The 12,040-nt window shown below is 35.0% G+C and overlaps 1 protein-coding gene across 1 annotated transcript in view; it reads right to left on the bottom strand.

The window, feature by feature from the left end:
* LOC149770062 (digestive cysteine proteinase 1-like) overlaps positions 1-11,341 on the bottom strand; it is a 36,357-nt gene extending 25,016 nt beyond the window's left edge. The window contains exons 1-3 of the mRNA XM_089949458.1: positions 11,015-11,341; positions 6,533-6,710; positions 5,910-6,035 (exon numbers count right to left, since the gene is read on the bottom strand). Of these exons, the coding sequence (XP_089805584.1) occupies positions 5,910-6,035; positions 6,533-6,710; positions 11,015-11,338 (628 nt within the window). The 5' untranslated portion in view covers positions 11,339-11,341. The remainder of the gene's footprint in view (positions 1-5,909; positions 6,036-6,532; positions 6,711-11,014) is intronic.
* Between the last annotated feature and the right edge of the window lie 699 nt (positions 11,342-12,040).

Genomic DNA, 12,040 nt, shown 5'->3' with positions numbered 1-12,040 from the left:
GAGTCAGTCTTTGTAGTCATTTTATATTAATGAGTTTATTAATGATCATTTCCAGGTTGTGAAAACCATCACAATTTAAAAAAGCTATTTTTTTTTAAAAATCTTGTCACTGATATTGGAAAGTTCATATGACACATTGTGGTTAGCTTTATCAAAATTTGTCATCTGTTGATTTATGGTATCAGAAAGACTGATAAAATGGATTTCCCTCTCAGGATTCCCTCGATTCTAACAAAACGTTCCATCTATCTTGCCGGAAAAGGTAGAATAGATTTTTGTTATTTTCTCAGCAAAACATCTCTCTAAGAATTATTACTGCAGAACAAATTTGTACAGACAGGAACGAACATTTCGCCTTCAGTTTGTACCATTTGCAGTTCAAATTTGCAATATGAGGATTTTATGAATCGATCACATCTCTTTCCTTTCAATTTTACTGAAACGTTTCGTTCCTAAAGGACTTTTTCACTCTCTGCAGATTTAAAACTACACATTAATTTCACTGCCACTTATAGCTTTGCTTATCTTGTCGATACTCAAGTTACTTGCTCTCTTAAATTAATACTATTCTTAGGTATATTTTCTATGTATTCCAAAGTACAAATTTACGGACCCATAATAGCGTCTGATAGCAAACGATACGCTGCTACGTAGCCATTTATGAAACGGCTAAGAAAACTGGAATGATTAAAATGCTTAAATACATCAAACGCATCGCATGACACTTGCAGCTGAGAGAACAGATGTAAGTGTTCCATGATAAAACAAAGTTAAAAGTATCTTCTGTTTCACAAAGCATGTATCAGTTGTTCAATGCCATGAAATGCATTGCCTTAACAAATAAGGCATCTCTTGGATTTGGACAAAATCGAGTTTTATTCCTTGTTGCGAGGTGACAAAGTTTATGCCATACTCAAAACACCGTTATAAGTAGATAAGTATGGTCGTGTATGTTCTTTTCTTCCTTGTCTCCAACTCACGTTTTACATGTTTTGCCATCTCATCAGCTTTATAATATCGAAACTGCTTCGATAGTTGAGTAAAAATGAACATGACACCTAAAACCAAACAAATACACCAATACAATATTAGATTGTGCTTCTGGAACTTTTATCTTTTTCTTTCACTTAGAGTGTGGTGCACATAATATGAAACAAGATTCTTCCTGTCCATTCTTGAAACGTTCAGCAGAGGCTTTTCACATTAACTATGAATGCTTTAGAAGTTGTATGTCGAGTTCAACTCTGTGTGAATCATTTGCTTTTCGTGAAGTAACCGTTACAGGTCTTCCTCACCTTCCCTTTAATTTACAAGGAAACTGGAACAGTTGGCTAAGATTGAATTGTCACAAAGGTTAGCTGCAAATTACATTTCAATGTTACATGAACAGTGAAAAAAGTAATAAAATGCATTCTAAAACATAATTAGCAAAACACATGAAAGATGGTGAATTAATTGCCATTGCAGACGCTATCATTGTGGAGAGTGTGTTGGTACACGTTGCAATTGGTGCGAATTCAAACAGCCCCATTGATATATTTTCCCTGTAAGACTTAATTGCATGATAAGCATCTACTCCAATAATTATGACTATTGTAATATTTGTGGTTAAAGGCCAGGCAAAAATACACATTTATTATTCATTTTTCAGTATTTTCAGAGTCAATATTTACCGTTCTGCTTTGTACAGCTCTGCCAGTAGCCTTATGAAAATTATATGTTTCTAAGTTATCAAACTAGCACTAATTGCAAACGTAGCATAAATGACAATTATTCTGTGAGCATCCAATACTATTTAACGCTGTGCATTCATCTTCTCGCTCATTCTGTAAACTAAGTCGACTAGGAAGTATTGCTCCATCAATGATGATTCGAACATTGACAACAAATCAGGAACAATAAATCTTGATAATTTTGTTTTAGTTGCCAAACAAGTATCAGCAGCATTTGTTTAGTTGAACAATTGGCTGCTTAAGATTTCTAGTCAAATAATTCCTTTCTTAACTAAAATATTATTTTACTTCTTATTGCATCAGAATGTTTGTTCTCTACATTGCTGATCAAAGATGTAGAAAACTGCAACGAGCCGGAATAGAGATATAGAGAATAATGCGCATTAAACTCAATAGCAGGAGAAGACGAAAGGGTTGAGTTAGTGTAGGTTTTAATCCTAAGCTCATCATCTCTGCGTGCCAACTCATGTCATATGCACTACCACTTTAAAATTGGAATATATTAGTTTAGAACCAGAGCATATAACTTTTGTACTGGATTCATCCAATGTAGTCGATGTATGTATGAGGTCTACAAAAATAGCATTGCCACTTCTCCTCTAAAAAAACCAAGTTAAGTCCATTGACCATGCCGGAAGCATGAAATTGCCTTTACTTGTACAGATATTTCATCTTTTTCTACATCCACGTGTAATTCTTTGTTGATTTTTTTATTTTTTCACTATTTCACATATTTATTTTCTTTAGTTTTACACTCTCTTTACATATCGTACATATCGTTTTTCGTTTCTTTATATTTATTTTCTTTATTAGATTTTCTCTTGCATCTGCAACATTTTGTCTTTGACTGTACATCACAAGTTAGTTTAATTTCAGTTACTATTAAATGCAAAATGAGAGTTCTGAGACAATTTTATCTTTGAAATCTGTATATCTACATATTTTGAAAGGTTATTGGCTTATACTTCATCCATGTAGTGTAGAAACTCTTATAGGATCCATGGCTATTTGTGGAAGTTACTTGTAGTACAAAGATTAAGAAATAAATGCTAAAATTGTACAGAACCAAGTGTTTATAAAGAATAAATGCAAAGTTGAAGGTGCAATTGGCATTATTTGTATATATAGATTGTATAAAATTCAAAATGAGTTTAATTATCCTCATGAATGCATTAACATTTATGTGATTTTCAATACATTTTACTTTTTTCTTCCAAATCTCTTGAGATAGTTTTAAATTTTTCACAATTCATTTGCTTTTTAGCTGTTTAACATGCGGTCAGAATTACTTTTTGTGAATGTTATCTATTTTCATTGCTTCATTAATGTCATTTATTATTTTGCATAGATAATGTCAACATTTTAGTTTCCTTATGTGCAATATATTTTATGTTACTGTTTATGTTTCTGGAAGTAAATTCTTTTATGCCTATCATTTTGTAAATTAAACCAAATTCACACGCCGTTCACGACAGAGTGATCGCTAGTGGCATGTGATGATCTGTCAGTCAATCATATTGGTTAAAACATCAACCAATTCTAGGGTTTAATTTTGAGTGAAATGTTTCAGTGTACTGGACTCCAAAGTTCTATTAAATACTTATATTACAAATGTAATTTTAGGGTGAGTAACTTGAAAACTATTAAATATTTTCTTTTTTTACAATCTTCAGTGTTTCTGTTGCAGACCTGTTTTATGTCATGAACCTGTATTTTTAGAGCTTTCTCGCTTGATTGTTCAATGAATAAGTTCCGAATATTGTTCCGTTAACCATTTTTTGCCCTTCAGTGTATTACACTTCCCTTTCGCCTTGCTTAATTACCACAATTGATTGAATTTGTATAAGTTACTGGAGTTTTTGGATTGTAGCCTGAAGTGCCATTGCGTTTAGCTCAATGAAACATTCAAAGAATACTCAGTCCTTCAGAAAATATATTTAAATGACACAGACAAGCCAAAAGGACGATCGTGTACGCCAGTAAGCTTTATTTCTCGCAATATGCAAACATTTCAATATTTTTCAACTTGATGTCAGAGTTATTCCAAGTTTTTCCATTCCAATGGTTTATTCTTAAACATTTATTTCAAAAATGATTCACCTTGTGTTGTTTTAAATCTGATTTGTACAGACTGACCCAGTGAAGTTTATTATTGTACTGTACATTTAATCCAACGAATGCGTGTTCTTCACGCACATCAAATGCACTGTTCTAACCATCTTGCTCACTTGTCTTGAAGCTATTTGTACATCAGTTATATTTCCAACGAATTGTAGGTACATTTATTTTACATTAAAATAACTAAAATAAAAAATTAACACCATTATTCTATTGAATGTTAATCTTCTACACAAATAGTAGTATCACACTCTGAACCGGTCCAAACATGTAATCAAATGGTCATCAATATCTCACATATTTAAAACTGTTGAACACAATACAATTGAGTGTTTTGCCATTATTTGTCTGATGTAAAGATATTTAATTTAGTGTTCAGTAATGTCCCTTCACAGTCTAACTGGGCCAATGGTTACTTTTTTATTTATAAAATAATATATCAAAGTTTTGTTTACCTAGGATTTTTATTTTTAACTTTTAATTTTAATTTTAATGCTCTCTAATCCCAGTATGATATGTATAAAATTGAAATATGAGTTGCACAGTGTTTTAAATTTTATTTCAAACCACACACACACACACACACCTTCAAAGACGGAAACTGTGTTTGTTTCACCTGCGATGATGGAGAAGGAGAAATGGACGTTCCAGCAAATTGTACACGTATCGTAATTTAACATCTATCTGTTTAATTCTGAGTGTAGTATTGACCGCGACTTTTAAAAGTAACAGATGAGACAGATACAAAAATTGTACGTTAAAGTCTGATCAACGTTTTCAACAATTCTTTGCTATAACATACATTTCTATGGTTAAGAGAGGAAACATGACCTTATGAAACTTTTAAGATATCCTACTTTCATGTTGATGTATTTGTGTTATTTGTGTATATAACTAGTCTTGCAGCGACTTTTAAATGAAAGTCGGCTGGAGATAATATTTTAAATGAATCACACACACACACACACACACACACACACACACACACACATACATACATACATACATACATACGTATATACATATGTATAATATTAATTACAGCACTATGGCTAACTGCAAATTTGTATGTATATCTATATTTTTAATACTCCTGGTACATGATTGTATCTAATGCTTGCAATTTTTATTCATAGATGTAAACTTGCCAGATTATATTTAGGGCTATATTAGGAATATTAGGGGCGTAAAATTGCATAGGATCTATAAATAGATGCTTGTGTATGTGTTGACAATTACTAATAATAATCTAAAAAATAAGTCTTGATGATGACTTTGGGTTAATTATTCATTGGCTGGTAGGTTTTGCGCTCCTAAAAAATTTAAGTAATTTCCCATTGATTGGGCTAGGTCACATGAATAGCAATTTCGAAATAAATTGGGTGTTAAGGAAGATCTGTCAGTTTGGGTATGTTGTAAAATAGTATCGTAATAGAATGTGTATATAAGGAGAGAACTGTGTAATCAGATTCATTCCTAATTTGGATTCATTTTTTTTCTTGTGTTTCTACTGTAAGTCTGCATACGTTTTTTATGCTGTACTTAGATACTATTCGAGAGGAAAAACATTTGTTTGGACTGTTCAGTGGAAATAGAAATTGTTCATTATTTGGACTATACTATTTATTCTGGAACTATTGTGAAATATTCAAAGGAGTTCTGGACGATCCCATTTTGACAACTTCACGATTCTTGGCGGACTAGTATATTTCCGGTTTTGAAATTTATACGGAACTCTTCATTCATTTGGACTTTCATAAAACTTTAATGAATTTTATCAGGTTTATTTTGGATTCACTTCGTAATACTGTACGTTTCTCTCACATTTTCATTTCTAACTTTGATAATTAAACTATTTGGTAAGTTTTCCAAAACCTGTTTGTGACCATAGAGTCGTAACACAAGAAAATCTTAAGCCAACCCCACAGTCTTAGGGAAGTTAATATTACCTCTAAGAACAGATGTCGTTTAGTGTATGTTTTTTGCTACTGCAATTTGGTAACAGTAAACAACGTGACCGCCTAGTCCATGGGATGTGACTGTATTTATTAATCTTACCGATATTGTGAACACAGCCGAATACATTCGCTATTAGCATTGACTGGATACAGCAATCGTAAGTCTCCGCAACACTCAAGGACACCAGCTGGCCAGTATGAATGGCGTGATAACTTTCCACACACTCTGAAATACAGTTGATTTAGACCATATACGGGAATTTAAAATCGTTTACACACAAATATAATTTGATTAACGATAGTGCATACATGCAAAAATATTTGATTCTTCGTCTGAGGAAACTGGCTGTTGATATTTGAAAATTTGTGTTACCATTTGAATTATTGTTAAAGTGTTTCCGTGACATCGGCACAGTTTGAAGACATGATTGTGAAATCAATATTAACACTTCAATGTAATAAAGACTACTTTCATTTCGCATTTTTTACTTAGTTCTTCTAACCTACTTTATTTAAGTTAGAAACGCTTACATTCAACACAAATACTCCACTAAATCACACGTAAAATATCCTATGTGAAAAACTCAACCAGACGGACGGACGGGCAGGCGGTAAGTATTCCCAACAACATTCAAAGAAGAACAAAAACGCCAATAATAGAATTTGTGAAAGTGCATGCAAAGATTTTGATATCAGCATGCTCTAACAGATTATTATTTAAACCTGTAGTAACTATGGGTCCCACATTTCCCATCATCCCTTGGTTTCTGACAGGGGATACAACTCCTTTTTGTCTCCAGTCCCAGGTGGCAGGCGGGGTTGGGCCATCAGTCACTATGCCATTGCTCTTCATGGACATTTCAACAGGAACTTCTTGTTTAAAGGATGGTCGTCTGATGGCCTAAAAAAAGTTAACTTTTTAGGATATTACTTTTCATGGACATTGGCAATCTTGTTTCATCTGAGCACAATTTTATCTGTGAGCTCTTAAAAATCGGATAAACATATATATTAGCATTGTGAATATTTCTTTATCTCATAAAATGTTATAATTTCAAAATCATGATTAAAATCTGAGCCATTTTTGTACATTATTATTTTCATTTTTACTTGAATTCATCATTGGTTTCGTTATTAAAAATATTGTCATCTGAATATGATCAGTATTACTTTCACCTTGTATGCGTATGTATATGGTTCTTCCTGTCAATAATAATAATAATAATAATAATAATATCTAAATAATTAGATCTTTTAAATGTAGTCAGAGCACCACCATTTTTAAAAAATTCTACTTACTTTGTAATTTTACGTAAATATCATAAAGTTATTTTGCTTTAGACTGCATTATATTGGACTGCATGGTATATCAGTTTTTAAAAAATGATAAAGTCTATAGTCTACTGACACGAAATTTTAATGACTCAGAGAATTTTGTCACTGTAGTTAAGTTCCCTTTATTTTAATTTTCAAAGTTATCGTGGATTTTATCTTGTACGTTTAAATTATTTGTACAGATGTCCCGACTTTTATTTTAAACTTCTCGACCATCCGCATTAAAAACCATGTACCTTACTATGAACATTGTTAGGCTTCTCTGACTACTAAAAGTAGCGTTGATTTAATACTGCACTCGCCGTTGACAACTCTTATTTTCTAGTCTCACTAAAATGGACTGCAGAAGAATTGTGTCTCTGTGTGTGTGTGTGTGTTGTTGTTGTTGTTGTTGTAGGGTTTAACGCCATTTTTCAGCACAAGATAAGCTATACATGGCGGCCAGTATAACTGGTGGAGGAAGAACCCTGGAAAACCCCGGGAAGAACCACCGACCCACGAGAAGCTACTGGCAAGCTTTCTCACGTACCAGCGTTAGCCGAGCCTGAGACTCGAACCCACATAGACAGCGGTGAGATGGCAGTGATCCGGAACGATGAGCGCTTTAGACCACTCGGCCACTCGGGGCCCCCGTGTGTGTGTGATTTGGATTTGTAACGTAGCTTTAAAAAAAAGTTCAGTCATTATCGCTACGATGCCTGCATTGTGGCAGCTGATAGTGATATCATGCACTGGGAAATCATGCTGCAGACAAGTGGCATCATGTCCCACCCGGTCACATTATCCTGAGACTAGGCAGACCAGTCCAAACACCAACCTCATAATGCCAAGCGCCCAGCGAGGCAGCTGTTAGAACCATTTTTATAGGTCTTTGGTATGACTCGAACCCACGACCTCACGCATCTGAGGCGGGCGCTCTAACTACTCAGGCCACCGAAGAGGTTTGCAGAAAATGATAATATTTTCTACAAGAAAGAGACAAATAACAACTAATATAGAGTTTTGTGGAAAGCGTGCTTGTCAGATTTTAATTAAGGTATTCAGGTTAATTCCTTGTACCAGTGATAGCTTTTGACAGTAAAAGACTATTTGAATATGTTCCTGTGACAAGGCAGCTCGAAAAATTATTATGGGCCTTGCGCATGTATGAAGTTCGCTCGTATTACAACAACTGAACATGTTTCAAATGACCGAGTAACCATTTCGAGTTTGAGATACTTACCGCTGTATCAAACATACATAAATACGTAAACCAAGCTGGCTGTTTATTTGCAGCTCAAGTGATGAAACTATCCAGTGAGACCTTCCAAATTAGAAAATTAGAAAATTTCTTGAACTGGAATTGTATTGTGCCAGGTAAATACTTTCAAAGATATGAGGCGGGGTACGACCTCTGTGTGTGTGTGTGTGCGTGTTTACAAGGGTTTTGAAAATACTGAGTTCTTCTGCAAACAGATAACATACGTTCCTTATTCGATTATACTATCAATCCATCTTTTCAGTAATGATGTGATATACGACAAACGGACACAAGTAGCTACTGACCATTATAATAATAATAATATTAATATTAATACACAATCAATAACAACAGTAATGTTAACAAAATGCAATAAACTACAACTACGACAATTCCACAGAGACGTTTTAACTTCCATCCTTCTACAATTATTGTGTGAGTAAAAAAAGAAAAAGGAGTTAATCAACCGAATTATCGTCATTATTACCTTCATCAGCATAATACTTTCCCTAATTATTGGTCCACCGTAATAACCTTAAACACAGCATTGTAATAATTCGTGCCATTAAGATATAATGATGACCTTGACTGCAAATAAGTGTTCTCTTCTTTACTGATTAAATTCGTATAAGTTGTTAACTGAAGTGCATTACTTGCTCGTCACGGTACACTATAGTGTACTACTTTGTTCACAGCAGTGCTCTACTTTGTGCACAAAACAGCACAGGGTAATCCAATCTTAGCGTACAAGTTATTGTTCACTTTAAGCGCATTTGTAATGCACAAGGTGATACATACATACATACATACATACATACATACATACATACATACATACATACATACGTACGTACGTACGTACGTACGTATGTATGTATGTATGTATGTATGTACCCAGGAACGCCCTTAGCAAACGTTCGGCCCGATATTGTCATTTTGGAAATAAACTTTTAAACAGGTTTTATACGATTTTGAACTTAAAATTTTTCTTCCATCGCTTTAAAATTACACTCTCTCTATAGATGCATTTTTTCAATTACTATCGCGCGGGGCCCCTGTCAGCGCGGGCCCCGATTGGGCCAAATCGGTCCAATCGACATAAGGCTGGTCCTGTATATACTCGCGCTTCTGCTCCAATACGGTCATTCATTCATCAAGAGGACGTAGACCAGATCACTTCGTGAGTGAGGAAGGCGGCTAAAGGGCGGGAAAATCATGCAACTACAAGCAGCCAGGAATTACCATTTGGAATGGAGAAGAATGGCACCGGCCATACAGGGACATTAGAGTGCACTGGTTGCACTGCATACTGCTTATTCAACTGAACCGACCCATATCACCACAGATGTCTAAAGATATTATCCGGAGCGCCGACCATCATTCGAAAAGGGCACATATATGAGCTGTAAAGCGTGCTACACATGGGCCATGACGAACCATCAAAATAACAGGAAAGGGAGCGTGGCAATACATATGTGTAAGCCGCTCGCGTAAACCTGTCTACCTACCTCGTCGGGTCTAAAGACAAAAGAGCTTGGACTTATGTAGTGGACGGCGTTATAAAAATATCATGACTGGGAAAAGATGGCAGACTTTATTTGAAGAGGCCACCTGGGGTGGGTGTTGCATACAAGTGAAGAACATGCCAGACCGAATACCAGTGGAGATCATATCCGGACAAGCTTAAACGTTCCTGAATCTCGAGGTGTACAAGACGAGTTACTTTCAAAGTTGCCTGGTCGAATAAGTATGGTTCTCATTTTGGCTGAGAACCAATTTTGACATTATCCTAGTTTGATCTGTTTTGTTACCGCCATCAAATTTTTTATTCTTTAATTTTTTCTTATGCGTGATACAAACAACGTATAAGTCATTTTGACTTCGCTGATTGGTATGTATTAGTTTATTATATGTACGCTTTGTACACAAAATTCAAACTTTATTATCAATGAATCATTTTTGAAATTGTTTTGATTCGATTTATTTGATTAATTGCACAGTGGCTTACACACTATTGGTATTATTTATGTCCATTAAATAACTGGGCTAGATTTGGTCAAGTTCGTGCTGGCGTTTCAGTGCCCTGTGTCGTTTGCGCCTGTTTCCGAGTACCTTGCCTCTCCCGGACTTCTGTACCACGACGGAGATATCGTACTATTACCACCCGTCTAAACCAGGGTGTCCCGATGTGACGTCATAGTGGCGACCAATCGCTACTGGCGTCACATGCAGCTTTGGTTGACATCCAGCTCAGTGATGGCAGACTGAATTAATTAGCTTTAAACATGAGTGTGTGCTGGGTCCATTCCCACTCATGCAAGCCCTACATTCATGTCGTTAGGGACTTTAGGCTTCCGATATTAGTCCCACGATCTGAGTGATATAAGATCACAGTAATGCCTGGAGGATGAGGCCCCAATTCCTTCCCCCAGGATTAATTAAATAGTCCGTTTATGGACATTAACCAGATGCACATGCCCTTATTTGCGCAAGCGTCTTTAATGAAAATAGTCAGTCAGTCCAACACGGAGTGGTTGTCTCGCTGACATGTTTTCTGGATACGAATTAGTAGTAAAACAAAAAAGAATTTAAAGGCAGGTATAAAAGACGGACGTTTGAAAGCTATTTACCTCATCAGCATATTGATTGAGTTCAAGAGAGAAGCTGACATCAGCTCGATTATTGTGGCGGTGGACGTATTCCCTGTTATTTAACCATATCTTCATTCGGGTTTCCTCTTCCTCTGGACTATAATGCTTGTTGTATCTCAATTTCCAATCCCGCCATTCACTTTCTATGGTAGCTTCACATGCTAGAGCCGCTAGAACTGTAGTTACAATGCACAATATGTATGCCCAACTGATCATTGTCGTCGGATATGAGAATAACTGTGGATAAACAACATGCATATCCCAACTGTCTTGATATATACTACTTAGCCTTGCTTTTATCATAGGTATCACATGATTTTCATATCCGCACATGACAGACGTCACGTGTCAAATTTATCTGTCTTACGTACCAGCAGAGAGATGATAATAATAATAATAATAATAATAACACTAATGATAATGATAAATAATAATAATAATAATAATAATAATAATAATAATATATTGCATTAGAAGTAAGCCAACCACTATGAGAACAGCGGGTTTTAAATGTATACACTAGCTGCGACACAGACAGTCCTTGTTAGAAAGCTATGTTGAAGTACTTGGGTGTATTTTATAGTAAAATGTTACTTCACTTACTAGGACAGTCAGGATATGTCGGACTGTTTAATATAAAACAAAGTATTTGTATTAGTAATGTCATCTAAATGCTATGAAAATTTAAAATCACAGTGAAACGAATTTGTCACTTTCCTTCAACATTAGAGTTTGTATGTACATGTTTCTCATTTTTTACACAAATATTCTTTTATCATCTGTAATTAACTGCAAGTAAAGAAATTTAAAAATCTCATATTATGCATACTGGTAACACAGATTTACTTCATTTAATGTAGGGAACCCTAAGCCTATCGACATGTGGCTGTACCATTGATATATTTTTCCCGTTCATCCATCTGTTCGTTTTTCTAAAATTCACTCGAGTAATCAGCTCGCACATTATATTACCAAGCAGCGAACCCACCTCATTTTGTAAGCGTT

This window comes from Sinohyriopsis cumingii, unplaced genomic scaffold, assembly GCF_028554795.1.
Source record: "Sinohyriopsis cumingii isolate HCF-2022 unplaced genomic scaffold, ASM2855479v2 utg002752l, whole genome shotgun sequence".
Taxonomy (NCBI): Eukaryota; Metazoa; Mollusca; class Bivalvia; order Unionida; family Unionidae; genus Sinohyriopsis; species Sinohyriopsis cumingii.
Note: the sequence above shows the minus strand (reverse complement) of the source record. Positions and strands in the feature narration are given on the sequence as shown.